Here is a 22,374-nt window from a genome sequence, read left to right as displayed (position 1 = left end):
ACTTTGGTTTATGACCCAATACCTGTTAATCTATTCTAATGACAATCCATTCAGACTCAGCTGTATTTTGTGTTTCATACTAATCAGCAAATGAACATAATTAACAAACCAAACTATGATGGTGAGCATTAACAATACCTGTTGTCATATGTGACCATCTAAGCATGCTGATGTTACCATTTAGCTAAGTATAGACTCACAGAGATGCTACCATGGCTGAAGGCTCATCTTTCCCTCCATGTAAGACCTCTACACAATGGCACTAAAGAGTGGTGAGAGTTTTGCAGCAGTATATTCATTTTAATTTGCCTTTAAAGCATATACTTTGTCCAGTATGATTCAGCTTGGTGAATGATTGATGTACTAACCATGGGTTGCATAATCACGCTTGTGGCTAGGTGATCTAATTTAGTCGTTTTGCTTGTTAAAGTAGTGAGAAACCAATAGCTAAGATGGTTAAAGATGAGGTACAGCTGTGTGAGATCAAAAGTCTATTTGCACGCCTCTTAAGTTACAGATGTCACAAGTGCAAGGCCAAGTCCGAGGCAGTGAGGACAGGGAGACAGGCAGATAGATGAGTTGACGGACGTTGCGAAAGGGGTAGAGAATCTGTGCACACTGGGAGGTGTTAATCTTTCTGTGCACGTTTGTCCGTGTGATGTGTGTATGAGTGTGCATGCGTCCTGTTCTTCTAATGTATGTGAAATCAAGTGTCCATCTGCACTGAGATGCCCAGTTGATCCATGGCCAAAATAACCTCCAGCTGCCCGATGCCTCCGCTGTGTTTTCTTTTTTTTTCTTCTTAAATAAATGTCACTGGGGCTTGTCTGTTATCTAAATATAAATATGGCGGATTGGAGAGTGTGCCACACAAGGGGATGTCCATCGGGAGTTTGTAAGAGGGCACAAACTAAAGTTGGATTTGATTGGCTGACTCTTCTGAGGAGGGGGTCTCTTGCCCAATCCTGATCATTTTCAGTAAAAGTGTAGTGGGATGAGAGGGTACTTATGGAGGGGAGGGGAGCCACAGTGCTACCTGAACTGTGTAGAAGGGAGACTTTCTTTCTCAGCCGTCTGTTGTTTGCACTGGTGTCTGTTTCGCAGCACAGCCGGCCACCATGGTAAGAAACCGAAAATTGAGATGGAGGTTAAAGGGAATATTTGAGGACTTATTTTTCACTTTTTGTTTTGGGAGGATAAAAAGCGTGATGACAGAAGATGGAAACAATTATCCGAAGCAAAACGAAATGTTTTCTTCTGCTCGCCCACAGTCACACAGCAAGTCCTCATCTGCAACACAGCTGGATTATCAGCTGGATGCCTACGAATGCTTTTATCTTTTGGGATTCTTGAAAGTAGCATTTAATTCGAGGCACATATGGTGTTTTGGTTGTTGGTAACTTTTTTACGCTTGCTCAAGACAGGAAAGTTAACTTCTCTGACTGATAAGCTGCTGTTGGAAACCTTCTGTTCAACTTCTGTAACTCCTCTCTGCAGTTTGTTGACAGACAGATGTGATTTTACTACGCTTTTGTGTTCCATCACATTGTCACTTAACTCAATACGATTGATATTTAGATTATAGGGAGCGACGCTAAAGATAGAAAGCTGAAACACAGCTGAGTAAAGTGAGACATGGCGCCTTTTCTGAGTGTCCTAACTTTGGACGTTCACCTTGAGAAAATCCCTCCCAAATCCTCTCCAGAGTGTCACCTTAAAAATAGCTTTAAAGTGGACGAATGACTAACCCCCTGTTGTTTTGTGTGACCTTCCATTTGTCAAGATTAGTGAGCGCCTTTCACGTTAACAGAAAAAGAGGGGAAAATAATTTGCTGTCGTCCTCAACTACTGAGGAACAAGGGTCTATAGAACAGTTAAAGGGGAATACCACTCAATTTTAATATTCTTCTGCAATGCCGTGATGTAATAGCACGGATAGTGTGTTTTCTTTTCTGTTTCATAAAGAAAATGAAAAAAGAAGCCAGCATCGTCAAGAAAGATTGATATTGGATGCATGACCTTCAGTGCAATTTAAAGGTGTGATGTCATTGGGTTTAAAGTCTGGATACGAGAACAGACTGGAAAGATGGCAGCAAGTGTTTGTTGCTAAAAACTGGAACAACACAGATAAAAACCAAGCAAACATCAGTTGCCATCACACACTCAGGTGTAACTGTTCCAACATATTGATTTGTCAAAACACTGAGTCTGTGCTAACATGTTTAATATTGAGTGGTGTTCCCCTTTAAGAACCATCATCAGCAGCTGCAGCCAGCTGGTGGGGGATTAAACATGACTTCTTACCTGACATAAGACTATTTCCAGTCCTTGGCTGTCACTATGTCAATGACAGCTCTTTCTCTGGCTTTAGGTTTCTCTTTTGGTTTCCTCTGGCTCAACAGGGCTTAACTAGAAGGAGGTAGAATGACCAGAGCGTACCACTGAAGGATCATACCAATGTGTATCAACTAAAAGACACAAAAACACATGTCTTTACCGCAATTTCAGACATACTTTGCATTACAACTAACCATTTTTCAAAGTCTACTGTAATTCTTTTCTTACCCATTAGACAAGTGTTCCATTCATTTCACAAAGTATGAAAATAACCCTATTAAAACTAGAAACCCCCTTGAAATAGGCAATACATGCAATATGATACAATGATAATGTTACTGTGTAATTAAACTTAAAACCAGATATCATGTTTAACTGTAATGTAAATTTAAAAAGACATTTGTATTTGGTGTCTGATACAGCGGATGTAAACCAGTGACTGCTTGCAAGATAGCAAAACCACCCATAAAACACCACAATAGGATTTGAGAAGTGCTTTTTTGTATTCTATGATTTGCAGTGAAGGGGGCCCAAACATGAAGGAATAGACAGGTTGGCAGAGAATAAGTGGCTGATAAATTCTGATACAAACATCTTAATGGTTCTATAGAGAGTTGATGAAGATGCTATCATCCTTAGACTATAGTCACTCCTTACATCCTGTTCTAGTTCTTAACAAGTTCAGCGTCATCATTATGCAGCTTCACATGAATATGAGTGATATGAATGATAACTACTGTCCTATTCTTTCATTCATCCACCACTGTCCCCTCCTCCCTTCATTTTAATTACTTCTCTTAAGCCCACTGACGCCCAAAGCGATGCCCGCTCCTTCCTGACTGAGGAGATGATTGCAGGTCAGTTTGTACTATCATGATCATGCATCTCTTCACATGAATCATTTAGTGAATTACACTTTCTGACGTTCCTCCAGTGATTGGACTTATTCCAACTGTTCCAATCCTATTGTTAGTAATTATTTTGATTATTAATGAATGGCTCTTAAATGAGCTGAAAATTCATGAAAAAAAAATTTCATGAAATGAGTCATGAGTCAGCTTGTTGTAATCCTCTAAAATGTTAAAATTCAAGCACAAAGTCTTGGCATTATTTTCAGCTTGTGTGAAGTTGCAACCAATGTCCTTCTCTCATCTAGAATTCAAGGCTGCTTTCGACATGTTCGACACCGATGGTGGCGGTGACATCAGCACCAAGGAGTTGGGACAGGTGATGAGAATGCTGGGCCAAAACCCGTCAAGGGAGGAGTTGGATGCCATCATTGAGGAGGTGGATGAGGATGGTGAGACCACTGTGAGATCAAACAAATAGAAAAGGGACAAAGGATCTTGTGTCAAAATGCAAAAACCATAGATATGATTGATGAAATTGAGCTTTCAGTGTTCCCTGTACCTGTTCTCATAATTATAAGACAGTGGACTATATTAGCTGGTTTGAGTGTTCTGTTGAGAGTACTTTTTTATTGTGTTTTTGATGCACACACTAATGCAATGCAATGATGCAATGTAAGAAAATGGAGGACCTTCTCACAGCTGAAAAACTAAAATAAATTGTGTGTAGTTTTGAAACAACTCCAGAAATGTCTTGGAAAATAAAAAAATAAGCATTTAAACTCAGGAAAAAAAATATTGTGCTATCTGTTTAGATTAACTGGCACATAGTACTAACTACCACAGTTAGTTACTGTATTAGTAGCCTATGTAACATGCGTAGTTTGGGTCAAGAAAAGGTTGTGTTCTGTTGTGACTCACATACACTTGGAATGGTTTTTAGAAAGTGGCTACAAATAAGCTTGACCTCCAAGGACACAGGAAACAAGATTATTGATTATGGGATTCTTAGAGCAAAAAAAACTGTTACTCACACATTACTCCTCTCTCCTCTTCTCAGGCAGCGGTACCATTGACTTTGAGGAGTTCTTGGTCATGATGGTGCAACAGTTAAAGGAGGACCAGGCCGGAAAGAGTGAAGAAGAACTTTCGGAATGCTTCCGTATTTTTGACAAGTATGACACCAAACCCTAATGGAAAGCCAAATATGTTTTAGCACTCTTAGTATTATATATAATTAACATAAGCCAAATGATTGAGACAATTTAGCATCTGTGTTGCCATTCCTTTGTTTGACCACCAGAGAGCACACATCTCTTTATTTAACTTTACTTCTTGAAGTAAAATCCATATGGAAAATGTTTATTTGTTATTGTTATACAAATTATAGGAAGGAACAATAATAGACACAAGCATGCTCTGTGAAACTAATTAGCAACAGCAGTGTTTGCTAGAATGCTAACAATGACTGATGCCAATCATGTTTACCAATGCCACCATTAAGGTGTAGCATGTTAGCATGCTAACATTTGCTATAGTTGGCACTAAACACAAAGTACAGCTGTGGCAGATGGAAATGTCATCAGTATTTAATTATAAACTAAAGTATTGGACAAATATTGACCTGATGATAGCGGTAGATGGAAAATGAATCACCAAGTTATATTTATCTTGAGTATGACATGAATGTGAGCCATGTCATGGCCATATATTTAGTCTTTAGTGGTTAGTAGTAAGACATTTTACCAAAAAAAAATCACACTATATCTTGTAGGTGCCATGGATATCCATTCTAATTTTAGTGGCAGTCCATCCAGTAGTTATATAGGCCAAGATATTGTCACATGTCTGTCAATACAACGTTACTGTTTGTTTTTTTCAACCAATAATATTGTTTTCAGTATCTCATAATCCAGTCAGCAGAGGTTTGTTTGTTTTCACATGGTGACTTTGATATTGCTTTTTACCCACAGGAACGGAGATGGTTTCATCGACCGGGAGGAGTTTGGAGACATTCTCCATCTCACCGGAGAACCAGTCGTAGAAGAAGATATTGATGAACTGTTTGGAGAATCTGACAATAACAAGGACGGAAAGATTGATTTTGATGGTAAGATAAAGCCACGTGAACAGGAGGAGATTTTTCTTTCCTGTGATCCAGGCAGCATTTTTTCCAAAAAGAGATTATAAATATCAGAGGAAGAGAAAAACATACATTCTCACTTGTTTAACTCAATTACAGACTTAATAATATACTATTTTGTAAACCCTTTTAAAAATTACACCTTTTTTTTGACAAGTAAAGGTGGTACCAGCTATATATTGAGCAGAAAATGAAAACACAGTCCACAATTAACTCTCGTTTAATGGAAATGTTCAACATTTTGGAAAAAAACAATTATTATTTTCTTTGCAGAGCGTTAGATGCTAACATTAATTCCACTCACATCTCATAGTGGTATCAATCTTCAAATCTCAACCTCCCCATAAGCAGTGTTGGGGAGTAACTAGTTACATGTAATGGTGTTACGTAATTTTATTACAAAATAAATGTAAGGGTAATCCATTACAGTTACTGAGAAAAAAATGTGTCATTAAATTACTGTTACTTATGAAAGTGTTGAATTGCCCCTAAATAATAGAGATACCCTTGAACCTTAAAACCTTGTTGATTATTACAAAGGGGCTTCATTATGAAGTCAGACCTTTAAGTGAGTGTTTTTTCCTCATTTTTTAATATGTTACTGAATATGTACATTGCTTTTTTTAATTCTTTGAAATCAATTTTTTTATATTTAGTAAATAAATCATGGCTTATATGGAGCACACATGGGCTTAAATGGTTTCACAGTACCAATTAAAGCCACTTTATTCATCAAATATCTTTATTTTATATTCCAAACTCTACATGAACTAATGAAAACATTTTCAAATGAGAGATAAATGTTGCTTTATAAGAAATGATCTCCCTTATAAAACATGTCAGTATCCATGAAAAACAGCTGAACTTAGATTTTGGTGCTTAATGGGAACACTTACCCTAACAGCTGAAAACATTGGTTAGAAAATTAGAAAATGAATGAAAAAGTAATCAAATGTAATAAGTTACATTGAAATAGTTACAGTAAAACAGATTATGTTCTGCAGTCACTTGAACTAAATATCCTCACATAAAGACTTTCTATACACTGTGGCCTGACGTTAACTGACTGACTAATTCATTCATCCATTCAGTCATTGATCAATCACTGTATGTTGGATCGATGGCGGGTTGGCTAATCGACCGTTGCCCTCTCTTTCTCCCTCCAGAGTTTCTGAAAATGATGGAGAACGTCCAGTAATGACACCAGCTTTACATTCCTCGGTGACCCTTCCTCTGAGAGAGAGAGAGAGAGAGAATTAAAACCAAGACAAGGGTGATGGAAATCCTCTATGAATCCCTCTACGGTTGTGAATATGATGTACTTTTTGAGACGTCAGAATGGATAGAAGCTGAAGAATGCCTTCGCCTTCACCCTCACTCAACCCCCCTCCCTCCCACCCCCCTTCCCCTTCTCATATGGTGAGGATATCTATAAATATCCGTTCAAACCTTTTAAGACGATGGCACTTTCCACCCTGCCTGCCGCCTCCTTTACGCCGACGACCCAGCTGTCCCTTGGCAGCTGTCGGTTCTCAAGAAAGGCTACACCACCTACTAGCTTTAACCCACCCTCCACCAACCCCCCTTCCTTCTTCTTCTCTTTAAAACTGAATCTCTTCTCCACCCTGTTCTGTGCTTTCTAAATAAATCAAATTTCTCCTTCAGCTCATTGTGGATCTTTGCAAATTATTCTACCTTGCATGCTCGACGCGTCTTATCTGGTCTGATTCTTGTCTCTTTTTCAATCTATCAAAGGCTTTTCTGGGACTTCTGGATGACCACTGTCTGCCTGACATCACAACTTTTTTTTTTTTTTTTTTTTTTTTAGACACACACCCACACATAAACACTGATGCACAGCCACACATTGAGTCACCACACACTCCGACACACAATCAAATGCCTGTATACTCGAGAGCTGTTGCTCCTATATACACCAGCTCCTCATGCACACTTTCTACACCACCGATATCCACCTTTTACACACACTCACACACACACACACACACACACACACACACACACATACACACACACACACACACACACACACACACACACACACACACACACACACACACACACACACACACACACACACACACACACACACACACACACACTGTTGTTCAACTACAATCAATCTTATCTCACTATTCCATATCTCAACTTCAAAATGCCTCATCACTGGACTTCAGAATGACCTCTATTTGCATACACACAGTACCAGTCAAAAGTTTGGCCACACTTTCCCACTGAATGAGAAAAGTGTGGCCAAACTTTTAATTGGTACTTCTACCAAAATCACTGTCTCATTCAACAAAAAACTGAATGTCATCTGAAGCAGAAATTTCCAGTTATCTGATTTAAATTGATCTTTTCCCACAGGTTCTCTGCCTAAATCTGTCAGAACTCTCTAATCTCTGTGACTGATCTTCAGGCAAGCGGTCTCCCAGCACAGAAATCAATGCCCCCCCACCACTCCCGAATGTCTCAGCTCCAGCGTGAGAGGTGAAGAGGCAAACAATTTGTAGCCAAGCCCCAGACAAGCAGTCGGAGTGCTTTCTCTCTATCTATCTCCCTGGTGGGAAAACGCAGGTTTCCCTCTGAGTATAGCCCGCAGCCCCCCACCACCTTTAAAGAAAGCAACATCCCTCCCATTTCTTCATGGCTGCTCTCTCCTCAGCATCACACCTTCCCTGCCTCCCTGTCCCTTTCGCTCATCTTTCGGGCCCTCCCTTCAGGAACCGCCTGCCATATAAGGAGCAACCAGGTTGTGTTTATCAGGCGACGTGGCACCAGCTTCTACGCTTGTGCTGCTCAGTCTGAAATCTGCCTGCTATTCAGGGCACAGCTAAAGGGGAGGAGACGGAGTGGAGGGTGGGGGGGGGGGGGGGGATAGGGGGGTCTGAGGGTTGCTGGGTGAGATGGGGTCCAGCCCTGCAGAATTTCTTTCTCTCGGTTTTGAGTTTCACGCCCCGAGTTTGAAACACCACCATCACAAAACCAGTAACCTACTTTAAAATCTGTGCCTCCCCCCTCCCCCCTTCTTGACCACTCTCTTATGTTTACAAGGTCTATATAATGGCCGATGACGAACTGCAAGATGTGTAGTTTCACTGTTTCTGTTTAAATTTGAGTCATTATCTAAGGTGATCACAACTGAAGGTTTCTGTGGAGTTATTTAATATGTTTTTATGATTTCAGTGCATTCTATTTTTCAGTATTAGCTATTTTTCAGTATGTCACAGTCCTTGCTCACATCCTACCTCTGATGATCTCCATTTTAACAAACCAGGTGACAGACACATTCCAATACTCTCTTGCATCTTTGCATTATTCCCTTTTTACATCTCCATTCTTTTTCACATAGATTGTACCTTGACCCAAAAGTGCCCCAAAAACTACCCCCAAGACTTAACTTCTACTACATTCTCAGCCACTTCAACTCCTAGAAACAAGAGCTTTTCCCCTCCAAAGTGTGATTGGCTTACCTTGGCCCCAGAACCCTAAAAGTTCAGGATACTAAATCTGGAGACCTGTGAGAGCTTGGGGGCGGGACCTGGCCGTCCAGTTTAAAGTGTGTCTGAACCTTCACTTGACGTCTAGTCTCTCTGTTGGGGTGCACACGGATTGACCACTCCTTTGGGCTTTTATTTTCCTTGGATATTTGGGGGGGAAAAGCTAAACCACAAATATGGTAAGAGCAATGAATTGTGCAAAATGACCCGTTGAAAATATGACAAGTAGATCAGTCGACTAGCCATTGGTTATTTCCACATGAAGAAAAGTACAATTTTAGTGTTTTTTAAATGAATAAAGCATGTGAGAGTATGAGTTGTAGGGAAGCATGTTTCCATCTTTAAATGTGATTAAGAAGTTTAACTGTTGGCTTCCCTTAAAATATGTTAAATTCTTTTTATCTTCTTCTTAGTACATTTTTATACTTACTTTAATTGCATTTCATTAGAATTCTTGCTAAATATATATATAAAAATGTATATATCTTAACCATTTCTCTAGTGCGCACATTATTCATAATTGTAAATTAGAATTGGGTGCAGATGGAGGGGGGGGGGGGAGAGGGGTGGGCCGCACAACTGGCAAGGTGCCGCTTCTGCTTAGGCGTCAAATTCCAAGGGATTGGATGTCTGCCGGCCATATACAGCCAGCGTAATGTGTTGAGCCTGAAATAGCTGGGCTCATTTTCACTGAGCTCAACAATCCTATAGAGACGCATGCACTACATCCTTTAACATTGCTTACTAATGAAAGGATGCCATGATAAACATATATCATGCAGTAATTGGAAATACAAGTTCAAAATACCTACAATACAATATGTGTCTAGAATATCCCTGTGCTGTGCGTAATGGCATTTTTCACTCTCCTGTGGTATCATAGTTTTTGGTCATATTAAAAAAAAACAGCCACAGGAGCAGCCTATGCGTCTTAGAGCTTGCTACAGTATATCCAATTAAACAATTAACATGGTTTTAATTTGAATATCTAACGAAGCCTAAATGAGGCCTGTGGTGATTGTGAAGTAACAAAGTGGCCCCTGTTTTCTTCCAGACTGACGCGCAACAAGAGGCCCGCTCCTACCTGAGCGAGGAAATGTTGTCTGGTGAGTACAGATGACAGTAACGCGTTACTATATCGTTACTGTATCCAGGAGCTAGGAGTGTACAGTAGCTGGTTATAAGTACTGATCAGTCATCACTCATCTAAATATAAATATAGAATGAGCCATAGAGTTCCACCTATAGTTTCCTGTTAGAATGAGCTCCTTCAGAAACAAAAGCCGGTAATTGGATTTGAAGGAGCAGAGTGATAATAAGCGTACTGCCACATGTCTCCTTAATGATCCACACAGGCTTATTTCCAGGTGTTGTAACCTTTTACGTGATGCATTTAGGATGTAGCATAAAAGTCCTAGAAAAATAAAATATGCTCCTATACAAAGATATATAACAGTGATCTTTCTCCAGAGTTCAAGGCCGCCTTCGACATGTTCGACACCGACGGTGGCGGTGATATCAGCACCAAGGAGTTGGGCCAGGTGATGAGAATGTTGGGTCAAAACCCGACAAGAGAGGAGTTGGATGAGATCATCGAGGAGGTCGATGAGGACGGTGAGCAACTGATAGCACTTTGTATTTTAAACGGCAACCACCGTATTTTGTATTTTTTGCGCACTTTATAAGTATCACACATCAGCACAATTAATCCAGTACCTGTATCTAGCATCATAGGGCACAAAGACCCTCTATGATAACGCATAATGAGTTGGATAGATGAGGATTAGGCACATAGATGCGCACAACGAACATCGATCTTGTCCCACCAATATGAACCCTATTCCCAAAACAAGACGTTATTAGTAAAGATAGTAATCTTTACTAATACTTTTGCTTTAAATTTCACATGTCATCATGTTATATAAACTATATCTAACCTAGGATTACTTAACTCCAGTGTTTCTTCTCACTGTGGTTCGTGCGTAAAACTGTGCGTAAAGACGACCATGATGTCGAGTCCCACAGGGAGCGTATAGCACTTTGAGCCTTTGGAACGGCTGATCATTGTTAATCAATGACATGGCTTCTTTTTACTCTCAGGTAGCGGCACCATCGACTTCGAGGAGTTCTTGGTCATGATGGTGAGGCTCCTAAAGGAGGACCAGGCCGGCAAGAGCGAGGAAGAGTTGGCAGAGTGCTTCCGTGTGTTCGACAAGTATGTTTACATTGTTCCTGCGCACTGCGTGGACCATTTAGTGCGTGTCAAACTGATTTCTTATATGTTTTCCATCTCTATGCGTTCATAATGAAATATACTTCTCTTTTCTTTTCACAGGAACGCCGACGGCTACATCGACAGAGAGGAGTTCGCCCTCATCATCCGCAGCACCGGTGAGCCCATCTCAGAGGAGGAGATTGATGAGCTGATGAGGGATGGAGACAAAAACGCTGACGGCATGCTGGACTTTGACGGTACTTATTTTTTTAAATATATTTTATGTGATTTCATTGTTTTTAGCCTCTTTGTTTCATCTTATTATCAACAGTCTCAACAATCTTACAGTTGAACTACTCCTGTCATAAATACTGCTTGTAGGAGACAAATCATTTGGACATGTGTGTGCTGCTGATGGTCACTGGAATGTCGCAATTTCACTAACACAACCCCATCTTTATTCTCTTTTCCAGAATTCCTCAAGATGATGGAGAATGTGCAGTAAAACCAGAAAGACTCATGGACATTCCTCCTCCTCTTCCCTGTGAACCCTCATTCTGAACACATCCGGTCCCTCAATTAACCCTCTCAAATCCCTCCCAACCCCCTCTTCCTCCCTCTCCATCTCCATCCTTATTGACATCCTCAACAGACAGCTAGGGCACCTGGTGATTGGGGGGAGGGTCGCTGGCTGGGCTTCATCTTTCCCCCCTCCCCAGCTCGCTTGTGATCGCATTAAAAGCCCATGGATGCTGCGCTGAAACTGTACGACGTGACAGGACGGCAAGGCTGCAAATGGGGGGAAAAAAGTTCACTGCACACACTTTTTTTTTTGCTGTATGCATGGCGATAACACGTCATCGGCGACCCTCCTGCTGGTAAAGATCAGATCTAGATGTAGTCTAGACGGAACGGCGGCCTGTTACCTGCTGCTTAGACCAATTCAATCAACCACTTCACTGTACAAAGAAGTAATTTGCTTGAACAGAATAAATTAACTAACACATGCTCACGTGTAGTCGGTCTGTCATATTTATGGTCTGTGTAATTTTTTTTTTGTTTAGAGGAATATAAATAAAATGTTTGTTTCTTCTTTTTGTCTATTTTGTTTGAACCACAGACATTTTTTTTGTCTTTTTGTGTTGAGCATTCAGACTTTTGCAGTATCTTGAAATCATAACTGGGGTCAATGTTGTATTTCAGAAGGTCTACATCTGAAGAGGCCTCACAATAATACGAGGAGGATTACATGTTAGACCAGTGCACATTTCCAGGGGTCATGAGTCATTTTAAGGGCATTTAAGGGTTTGACAAAGCGACTGCAAGTGTATCAGCTGTTCTGAAATCATAAAAAAGGTGCAACATGATATAATATCTCCTCTGAAAATGATGGTGCTCAATTTAAACAATCTACTCAGTATTAGTAAAACAATATGTATATTACTTTATTACAGTCCCAGACAGCATGAAATCAGGTCACTGTTCATTGTCATATGTAAAATGATGCCAATCACTTGTCTCAAATAACGCAGAGTCAGCACAAACTTTGACAGCGGACACACAGATCAATTAATTACCAGGGCAGCAAATTAAAAGGAATGAACAGCCAAATTGAATGAAGACGTCTATGTATGTGGTCAAAAAAAATAGTGAAGTTTAAGAGTTTATGAGCCGTAATTCGCCTCGTCGAAAGCTTTCCTGGCTCTCTTCAACTCTTCGTTCATGGTCAGCAGATCTTTCACCCTGGCGAACTTCCTCGGGTCTTTGCGGATGAGGAAAACGATGTCCTCCACCTGGACGCGTCCCTGGCGTCCGATGGACATCGCTTTGTGGGTCATTTCAGTGATAAACTCGATGACCAGATCCTCCAGGATGTCCACAGACTCGGTATACGGGTTCTGGTCGTCTCCAAACCCGTACATCATGCAGCGGAGCTCCTTAGAGAAGAGCCTCTTTCTTCTTCCGTGGCAGACGTCCGTCCCGCCGGAGCCGTCCTCCAGCTCCTGCTCGTCCAGCTCGTCTTCTTCATCCGCCATTCTGCTGGAAAAAAGCACAGCTTCAGCTTTAATAAAGGCCGTTTAAAGCAGCTTAACACTGAGCAGAAACACATATTAACATTATACTAGCTGTGTTATACCGTGCAGTTAAAGCATGGCTAACAAACATTACCTTGTAGCTCTTTGCTGCAACACAACACAACAACACCGTCGTTTGTATTGCCTTCACCGGAGCTGTTTCCTTCGCCTGCGGAAGTGGTTTAGTGAATAATTAAGAACAAATGTCGTATTTTAAAAGTGCCGCCCCCCAGTGGTTAATTCCTCACACTGGTTCCCGTTACGCCACAAAGTTTGCAGTTGTTACTCATCCGTAGCTTAACATGCCAGACGGTAGGTTTCAATTTTCTGATTCGTTTCTGTTTTGTGAGCTCTTGACAATGTTTGGAGACGCAGCGAGGTCAAACTTCATTCAGAAAACCTAACAATGTTGAAAAGATTAGCGCCTAAGAGTGACCACCTAACTAGCTTAAACTGTCTATTAAAGTGAGCTACGTACACGTGTGTATAAACTAGTTCATTAACCCATATTTTCACTTGCGCTTTGTGCCTACTAAAAAAGTGAAATAATCAGTGAGGTTTGGTGGCGAACGACGACAGCCAAATCATAAAAGTAAAATATTTAGGAAATCATACTAACGACACTTGTCGGTGATTTATGTAGATGCCGAATTAAAGAATAGTTCCTACTGACTCTATAGAGGTCTAGTGTTAACGAAAATGACTTTTAAGGGGTCTAACAACCACTGCTACTGTGAATTGGCGGATATATGAATAGAGTTCGGTGTAAAGTTACTAGTGTCGCCGTGTTAAACTGACACGTCCCGGGTGGAGATGTGTACACCGTCACCAGTGACAGAGTGAGGCTATTTAAAGCCCAATGAATGATATGTTGGTGTATTATCGTACATATTAGTTAACAGGGTAATATACAGGAGCAATAAAGTCAGCTAGGTAATGAGGTAATGTTATTGTTAGCTAAACCTGTCAAACTTAGCCTCATAAACAGATGGTGAGTGTCAGCGGTGCCTCAGCTAATATTAGCCCGAGGCTGTCTTTAGAAATGTCTACAGATACAGTAAACTCAGTTCTTGGTTATTAATGCGTTGGCTAACTATAGTTAATGTAACATTGGGTTATTACTACTGTTATTTTCAGCTCAGTTAGTGTGTTTTTAAGCTTAAATCACATGCACCCACATCCTAACCTGGCTTCTCTCTTTCCACATTTCCCCTTTGTTCCTTTCGTTTACACGGTGTCTCTTCCTCTCTTTGAAGAAATCAGCTATGGCTGGTAGGAAGGAGTGCAGGCTGAATTTGGAGATGACCTTTCTACAGTAGCTGTCTGGACATTGGACAGCTGATCCTGGCAGCCCTGTATGGCGTTCCCTGTCCAGGTCATCTGCAGGGCAGCTCGCACTGTTGGATTAGTTCTCTTCTATTATGTCTTCTCTATAGGCATCACCTTCTATAACAAATGGCTAATGAAGGTAAGTGACTCATTTCAGAAAGCACTGTTATCATACATAAGACGGAAACCATCAAAGCAGCATTTCTGATTTTCTTGTCTTGGGACATATGTTATGCCATATAGTCTCTCAGTGTCTCCAGTCTAGGTGACGACCCATGTCCACTAAGATCTAGATGACCATTTTCTGTTTCTCTCTCTCAGGGTTTCCACTATCCCCTCTTCATGACCTTAGTTCATCTTGCGCTCAACTTCTGCCTGTCGGCCCTGACACGATGGGCCATGCAGTGCTGGACAGGGAAACCCCGCATCATCCTGGGCTGGACGGATTACATCTATAAAGTGACTCCCACAGGTGAGGATTTCGGTGGACTCTTGAGAGTCTGAACCGTCTGTTCACATGGAAGCACCTATTCAAAGCAGGACTGATAGGCAGCTGTTATCATGTTCACTGACTGATCAAGCTCTGGAAGAAAACATTTGACTAAAGTCCATGTTGATAGTTAGGTGCATTACATCACACCAAAGTGGGGAGTTAGACTGTCCCATGTAGCTGGGATAGAATCTAATAAACTGATACACCAGTTAACAATCATGGATGAGCAAATCGTCCTTACAGTATATATCACATCAATTGTAAATTGTGCAGACACTTTGGGTTTGGGTAAATCTTCTTCAGTGTGATTCTTTATGCTGCAGCCACATCTAATTTTGACTCTGTGCATAAGATGTAAACACTTTAAAAATGTCTATTCAGAATGTAAGAGATCTCTTTGATTTCACAATGATTGTGTAATGACTAGAACAGCGCCTGTTTCATAATCAGTGACTGGCTCAAGTAGAAAGTGATACAATCAAGTGACATTATAGTAAAGATAATCAAACCACAGAGATTGATATTATTGTAATTTCTTTACTAAACATGCTAAACCGTTTGCCTTTAAAAGTCCTATCTCTCTCTCACTCAGCCTTAGCAACAGCACTGGATATCGGGCTTTCCAACTGGAGCTTCCTCTTCATCACCATAAGCTTGTAAGTCTAGTCTAGTTTTGGCCCTAGAGTAATTGAGTTTATCAGTATTGCATTTACTCATTATTGGGTTGTTCCATCCTAATTTGTGGGCTTCGCTCCGTGTCATTCAAGGTACACCATGACCAAATCTTCAGCGGTGCTCTTCATCCTCTTTTTCTCTCTGGTTTTTAAACTAGAGGAGCCTGTGAGTGAACTTTTTTTTTTTCAATCTAACTTCAGCGGTAATCATGTTCATAAAGTGTTTGTCAATGTTGTGTGAACTGACTGGTTGTGACAGTCATACAAAAAGGACAGAATGTTAAGAAACTTCAGCGGAAATAAAAAGAAGAAGTGAAACTTTTAATCACATTAATTTGCTGTATTAGTGGCAGTGAAAGGAAGCGGTCATTCTAATTGCTTTGCTGCTTTAAAAAATATCTGTTTAAATCTCAACTCAGCTCCTTGCTGTGTTCTTATGGTGGTCAATAAAACAGATTCCTCCCCTCACTTATCTCATTTCTATTAATACTGTGCACAGATAGGTACCAATATTGAAGTGTTGTTTATATAATAGATTTAATGTAGGGAAATATTCTCTCCATGCAGAGTTAATGTCATAGTGAGCATTGATTAGAAACTGCAGGGAACTGATGGTACATTTAGCCTTTATAATCAATGTTTGATTAACTCTTCATCTTTATTTGTATATTCTCTCTCCCATCATCTCCCCCACCCCCACCCCCCGCCCCACCTCCCCTCTCTCTTCTGTTCTTTGTGACCAGAACCCATACCTGATCCTGGTGGTCCTGCTAATCTCCTCCGGTCTTTTCATGTTTACATTCGAGTCGACACAGTTCAACCTCGAGGGCTTCACCATGGTGCTCATGGCGGCCTTCATAGGGGGGATCCGCTGGACCCTAACTCAGGTCCTCATGCAGAAAGCAGAGCTGGGTCAGTGTCGTGGAGCAGCACTATTATAGACATATTATAAACATGAATGTTAATTCTACACCGGAGGCGTTCAGGTACAGTGTTGAGCGTAGGTTGCTCGGATGTTCTATACACATGACTGTAGAGACTCATGTAAAACAGAGGGAAATAGACCTGAAGTATAATATCATCAGGGCGCGGTTCCACCTGCACGAAGCCAGTGCAAATAGCTGCATAGATTAAAGTGAGAGTGTCTGTTGCGTGTGAAGTGTGAGCGAAAAACGCGTCTGACACATTTCAATGCGACGGTGTTGAAAAGAAATGAAAAACAATGAATATGCATCCAACATTCCTGCACACTTGGCAGTCCACCTTGAAGGAACTGATAGATGAGAACAAGAGCTTGTAATATGAAAACAGTGCATTCAAGGCACAGCTAAGAAATGAATCCAATATGAATTATAATACAGCAGCATTATTCATTGCTTGTACATTTCTTTCTATGTTTTTCTGCATCTCAAAGAAATTGATTCATTTATTTATTGTCATCATTTCATTTTATACATCTTGTGCATGTACATCTTGCTACATAGTGATGACAACATTTTTTAGTGATGTGATCAGCTGTGTCACCCAGTGGTACAACATAATAACATTTAATTAACATGCCAATTAGTTAAAGTAAATCAATAAAGATAAGATATTCCTTTATTAGTCCCACAGTACAGTACAGATTTAAATGATTGTAGTAAATTGAAATTCATAAAAAATTACATTAAAAAAAAATCTATTTAGATTTTATTTCATATTTAAAAGTCTGTTTGCTGTATGCCATAGGGTTTTCAAAGTTTCCACCTTCCTCAAGAGCAGCAAGCATCAAATAATACTTCAAAATGAAATGCAATAAAAGAAAAGAAATATATTTTTCAAAAGGTTTTTACCTCATTTTTCCTCCTTCTGAAGCTCATTTTTTCATATTCCATCTTCCCCCAGGTCTTCAGAACCCAGTAGATGCCATGTACCACCTCCAGCCTGTCATGTTCCTCTGCCTCTTTCCCCTCTTCCTGTATAATGAAGGTGAGATGTAGTGTGTGGGTTAGTTATCTTCAATCTGTTTGTCTCTCACTGAAAGATTTCACATGTCACAGACCTCTCTTTACAGGCTCTTATCTTCATGAAACTAATTATTCCACCCCCAACACTAACACTTGAGGTAGTGGAGTACCTACTCATGCAGCAAATTTCTAAATTGCACCATGTTCAAGTGTTTGTTAAAGGCCACAAGTATTTGGAAGTTCATCAGCACGCATAAATGTGATTAACTGATCAGCATTCCAATTAGCTGCTTCACTGCAGCCATGTACAGTGTGCTAACAATGTTGAGTTAAGAACATGGACTCACTCGTCGGGGTTAAGTTGCGTGCATCAGTTTTTTGTGTAGGTGTTTATGATACTAACTATTCATGAACAGCGGTTTGAATCCAGTCAGGAATGCAGCCAGTGTCCTCTCTGCAGGGAAAAGCCAACAACAATCATTCCTCCCACGCACGATCATGTTTTGATTCACAGTGTGCACAGATAGGAGGAGGCTGTTCACAGACAGTCTGCTGTGTGTGTGTGTGTGTGTGTGTGTGTGTGTGTGTGGGAGAGAGAGCGAGATAAAGAGAGAGAGAGAGCAGGGCAAGGGTGCAGAGCAAATCAATGCTTTGAGATAAGATTTTTCCCATTTTTTTAATTAATGAGCTAGATAATAATAAGTATGTAGCAATTAATATTGCAACTAGCCGCTACAAATAAATGAATGAATGGGAAACACTGCAATGAATCCTGTAATTAAAGCAATTAAATAGAGCTCACTGGGCTAATGATAGGTTAGGCTTTAGGCGATAACAACATCTGTGGAGGTTCTGCCATAATTGGGTAATGTTTGGAGATGAGGAATAATACGAAATCCAACATGTGAATCTCAACTCTGTTTGTTTATTTGTGTCATAAAATCATCTTGCAAATGAACAGACTTCATATTTTGATACATCACAGCAGGAAAAACAGATGATGGCTGCGTTGCGTTGAGCTGCTGGCTCACCGTCACGCTGACATGATTTAACACTTGAATAGAGCAGAGCCATTATTTATGTGATTAGTTACACCTGCACTTTTCCCTCTATGACAACTGTGAAAAAAGGCTGAGACAGTGGAACACATCTACCTACTAGCTGCTGTTGTTAAGCGTGAGCATAGGGACAGCCCCATAGTTTGACTTGTGTCGCATAATAAATATCACAACTTCTCACATTTCTGCACACTTGGCTTTTCATGTTTTGATATCAAAGCAACAGGTGGCCACAGGCAGAATATCAGATCATTATCTACATTCTTTTCCACACTAATAAACCAGCCATTATGCGATTTTGGCAGTGATGATGACGAGGTGGAGCCTGTGTAAACATCATGAATGTGCCACTAAAAAGAGTGTAACTTTGAAATGCCTGATTTGACTCATTTGGACGGCTGAAACTTCATGTTCGCTTCAATCCATTTTTAGAAGGAGGACTGTGGATTTTGTCCTCCATCACTTATATTGTAAGCGTATTATGAAGGGATCTTCTAAAGGTCAGTATGAACAAGAGGAATGATGACAGCAGTGGTCGTATGATGATCTGTCTTTCTTTCATTGTTCTGTCACTCAAATCTACAATTGTTCAGTCATTCAGGCATTTAACGTAACTATCTTCCTCTCTTTCTCTTTTATACTAACTTTACAATGAATTAGGCTTTGAAAATCTGGAATATTAATAGCCTAACAGGAGTTGGAAGAATATGTGGAATAACAAAGTGTGACAGTGCCATAAGTACATTTCGAACTTGCATTGCTGTTTTGAATGTCATGCAAATATCGCCACTGTTCAACATCTCTGTCCTCATTGTCTCCCATCTGCCTCCAGCATTGAGCCTCAGTACCTCAGAGAAGTTATTCCGGGCGTCGGGGCCCTCACCTCTCCTCCATTCGCTCTTCTTACTGAGCATCGGCGGCGTGCTGGCCTTCGGTTTGGGCTTCTCGGAGTTCCTGCTAGTCGCCCGAACCTCCAGCCTCACTTTATCCATATCAGGGATCTTTAAGGTACTTCTTAAAAAAACAAAAAACAAAACTGAACCAACGAGCTACAGAATCTGATTCAGCTAAGTTTATTATGTTTGCTTTGGAATCGCCACATAATAGAAAGTTCCAGAGAAGAAAAACACATTTTTTAAAATAGAAGAGTATTTATTTCAAAACTCTCAGCAGACTCTTTCGCCTTTAAGTTTCTAGGTCAGCTGTAATCTAATTGAGCACGCTATTTTTTTGTAGCTGACCTTTTCAAAGTCTGAAGCATTCCACTCACATGGAGCTACAATGCTCGTCTTGTTCAGACCTATCTAATACACCCTTTCTACCTCTCCTCTTATTGTCTCTTCTTCTCGCAGGAGGTGTGCACTCTGCTTTTGGCAGCAGCTCTGATGGGAGATAAAATGAGCATGTTAAATTGGCTTGGATTCGTCGTGTGCCTGTGTGGCATTTCATTACACGTGGGACTCAAGACATATTATTCCAAAAGTAAGGATTGTTATAATTAGTTTTTTTAACAAATGCTTTCCTGCCTTTTAGTCTTGAGTCATGCACACTGCTCACATACACAGGATAGAGAAATCTAGTTTGGGGAAAATCGAATCTTTCTATTTCACTCCTCCAATTAAAGTAATCAAGTTTTTTCCCGTTTCCATGACATTGAAGAAATCATCTTACTGGAGGAAGCCCACTGTAGCCTGGTTACTGACGCACACTGGAGGCTTCAAGTTTCTGTTCTTATAAACTTAATAATAACCTTTTATTTATGGAGCACCTACAATACAATACAATAAAACAACAGCTAATAAATCAATAAAATAATAAAATTACACAATTTGTACACAACAGAGAGTCGATGTAGACCGGTCCCCAAAACCCATTTAGAGCAGGGATGTCAAACTCATTTTAGTTCAAGGGCCACATACAGCCCAATTTGATCTCAGGTGGGCCAGACCAGTAAAACCATTACATATTAACCTACAAATAATATATGATATACAGCGGGTAAAATAAGTATTGAACACGTCAACATTTTTCTCAGTAAATATATTTCTAAAGGTGCTATTGACATCGAATTTTCACCAGACATCGGTAACAACCCATGTAATCCACACCTGCACGGAAATCAAACCATAGGTGTCCATAAATGAAGTTATGTGTAATAATGTGAAATGCCACAGGGAAAAAGTGTTGAACACATGAAGAATGAGAGGTGCAAAAAGGCATAACACTAAAATGTATCAGTAATAGAACAGAAATAACAGCCATCCTGACACTTCCAAATCAATATCAACTGGTTCATTCTCAACTGATGATCAATAAAAAGGTGTCTCATTACCAAGGTGTCACACAGGAAACATCTCATGATGGGTAAAAGTAAAGAGCTCTCACAAGACCTTCGCAACCTTACAGAAAGATTTCTAAGCTTCTGAATGTTCCAGTGAGCACTGCTGGGGCCATAATCTGGAAGTGGAAACAACACCTTTTTACCTTAAACCAGCCACGACCAGGTGCTCCTCACAAGATTTCTGACAGGAGCGAAAATAATGATCAGAAGAGTTGTCCAAGAGCCAAGGACTATTTGTGGAGACCTTCAGAAAGACCTGGAATTAGCAGGTACAATTGTTTCAAAGGAAAAACAATAAGTAATGCATTCAACCACCATGGCCAGTATGCACGCTCACCACGCAACACTCCATTGCTGAAGAAAAAGCATGTTGAAGCGCGTTTAAAGTTTGCTGCACAACATTTAGACAAGCCTGTGAAATACTGGGAGAAGTCTGGTCAGATGAGACCAAAATTGAACTCTTTAGATGCCATAATACCACCATGTTTGGAGGTCACTGCACATCACCCCAAAAACACCATACCAACAGTGAAGTTTGGAGGTGGGAACATCATGGTGTGGGGCTGTTTTTTCAGCACACGACACTGGCAAACTTCATATAATTGAAGGATGAATGGAAAAATGTACCAAGACATTCTTGATAAAAACCAGCCACCATCTACCAGGATGATGAAGATGAACATGGGTAGACATTTCAGCAAGACAATGACGCCAAACACACAGCCAAGGAAACTCTCAATTGGTTTCAGAGGAAGAAAAATAAAGCTGCTACAATGGCCCATCACCTGACTTGAATCCAATAGAAAATCTATGGAATTAAGTCGTGAAGCTGTCATTACCAACAAAGACTTTTTCTTAAGTATTAAATACATTTCACTAAGTGCGTTGACTATTTTTTCCCTGTGTCATTCCATTTTATTACACAGAACTTAATTTCTGAATTTATTTATTTTGGTTTCTTTGTATGTGTAGATTACTTGGTATTACTGACATCTGGTGAACATTTCATGTCAATAGCACCTTTGGAAATATATTATACTGAGAAAAATGGTGATGTGTTCAATACTTATTTTACCCGCTGTATATTATAACTTTACCGTAATAAACTATTTACAAAACAGATGAACAGCCTGATACATCTTCAGAAAAATTTGTGCAATTTTAACAATGCACAATGTTCAGTATATCAATGATTTGAATATGACTGCAATGTATATTCATTGTTTTTCAGAGAACTATATTCTGGTCATGGTGGAAAATAGACCTCTGAAGCAGCAGAAAAATTTGAATTTTTTTTCCCTGCAATTTTCATACTTCCACGGGCTGTATGTTTGACACCCCTGATTTAGAGATTTAAAAACAAGTAAAAGAAGCTTAAAATCTATTGTAAAAGA

At 40.1% G+C, this 22,374-nt stretch overlaps 4 protein-coding genes across 6 annotated transcripts in view; 3 read left to right on the top strand and 1 right to left on the bottom strand.

Moving 5' to 3' along the window:
* The first annotated feature begins 452 nt into the window (after positions 1–452).
* Positions 453–6,526, top strand: tnnc2.1 (troponin C2, fast skeletal type, tandem duplicate 1). The gene is made up of 6 exons (XM_053317318.1): positions 453–467; positions 3,140–3,194; positions 3,494–3,637; positions 4,246–4,360; positions 5,159–5,295; positions 6,495–6,526. The coding sequence occupies exons 1-6, from the start codon at positions 453–455 to the stop codon at positions 6,524–6,526; spliced, it is 498 nt and encodes a 165-aa protein (XP_053173293.1).
* A 2,418-nt stretch (positions 6,527–8,944) lies between these two features.
* On the top strand, positions 8,945–12,076 carry tnnc2.2 (troponin C2, fast skeletal type, tandem duplicate 2). Its single transcript, XM_053317617.1, has 6 exons — positions 8,945–9,028; positions 9,904–9,955; positions 10,320–10,463; positions 10,950–11,064; positions 11,185–11,321; positions 11,538–12,076. Exons 1-6 carry the CDS (start codon positions 9,026–9,028, stop codon positions 11,567–11,569), a joined length of 483 nt encoding a protein of 160 aa, XP_053173592.1. The 5' UTR covers positions 8,945–9,025; the 3' UTR covers positions 11,570–12,076.
* Positions 12,077–12,316: 240 nt separating this feature from the next.
* Positions 12,317–14,482, bottom strand: taf13 (TATA-box binding protein associated factor 13). 3 transcript variants are annotated; one of them, XM_053317618.1, is made up of 3 exons: positions 14,326–14,441; positions 13,234–13,308; positions 12,317–13,101 (listed from the first exon to the last, which is right to left on the bottom strand). In XM_053317618.1, exon 3 carries the CDS (start codon positions 13,098–13,100, stop codon positions 12,729–12,731), a length of 372 nt encoding a protein of 123 aa, XP_053173593.1. In that variant the 5' UTR covers position 13,101; positions 13,234–13,308; positions 14,326–14,441; the 3' UTR covers positions 12,317–12,728. The 3 variants fall into 3 exon arrangements, with proteins under 3 accessions (XP_053173593.1, XP_053173595.1, XP_053173594.1); XM_053317620.1 differs by having other exon boundaries at positions 12,317–13,104; positions 14,326–14,437; XM_053317619.1 differs by lacking the exon at positions 13,234–13,308 and having other exon boundaries at positions 14,326–14,482.
* LOC128357078 (collagen alpha-1(XX) chain-like) overlaps positions 14,470–22,374 on the top strand; it is a 44,267-nt gene continuing 36,362 nt past the window's right edge. Inside the window, exons 1-8 of the mRNA XM_053317317.1 lie at positions 14,470–14,607; positions 14,790–14,940; positions 15,554–15,617; positions 15,729–15,801; positions 16,379–16,547; positions 17,520–17,603; positions 19,472–19,647; positions 19,992–20,121. Of these exons, the coding sequence (XP_053173292.1) occupies positions 14,497–14,607; positions 14,790–14,940; positions 15,554–15,617; positions 15,729–15,801; positions 16,379–16,547; positions 17,520–17,603; positions 19,472–19,647; positions 19,992–20,121 (958 nt within the window). The 5' untranslated portion in view covers positions 14,470–14,496. The remainder of the gene's footprint in view (positions 14,608–14,789; positions 14,941–15,553; positions 15,618–15,728; positions 15,802–16,378; positions 16,548–17,519; positions 17,604–19,471; positions 19,648–19,991; positions 20,122–22,374) is intronic.

Source organism: Scomber japonicus, chromosome 4, assembly GCF_027409825.1.
Source record: "Scomber japonicus isolate fScoJap1 chromosome 4, fScoJap1.pri, whole genome shotgun sequence".
Taxonomy (NCBI): Eukaryota; Metazoa; Chordata; class Actinopteri; order Scombriformes; family Scombridae; genus Scomber; species Scomber japonicus.
Note: the sequence above shows the minus strand (reverse complement) of the source record. Positions and strands in the feature narration are given on the sequence as shown.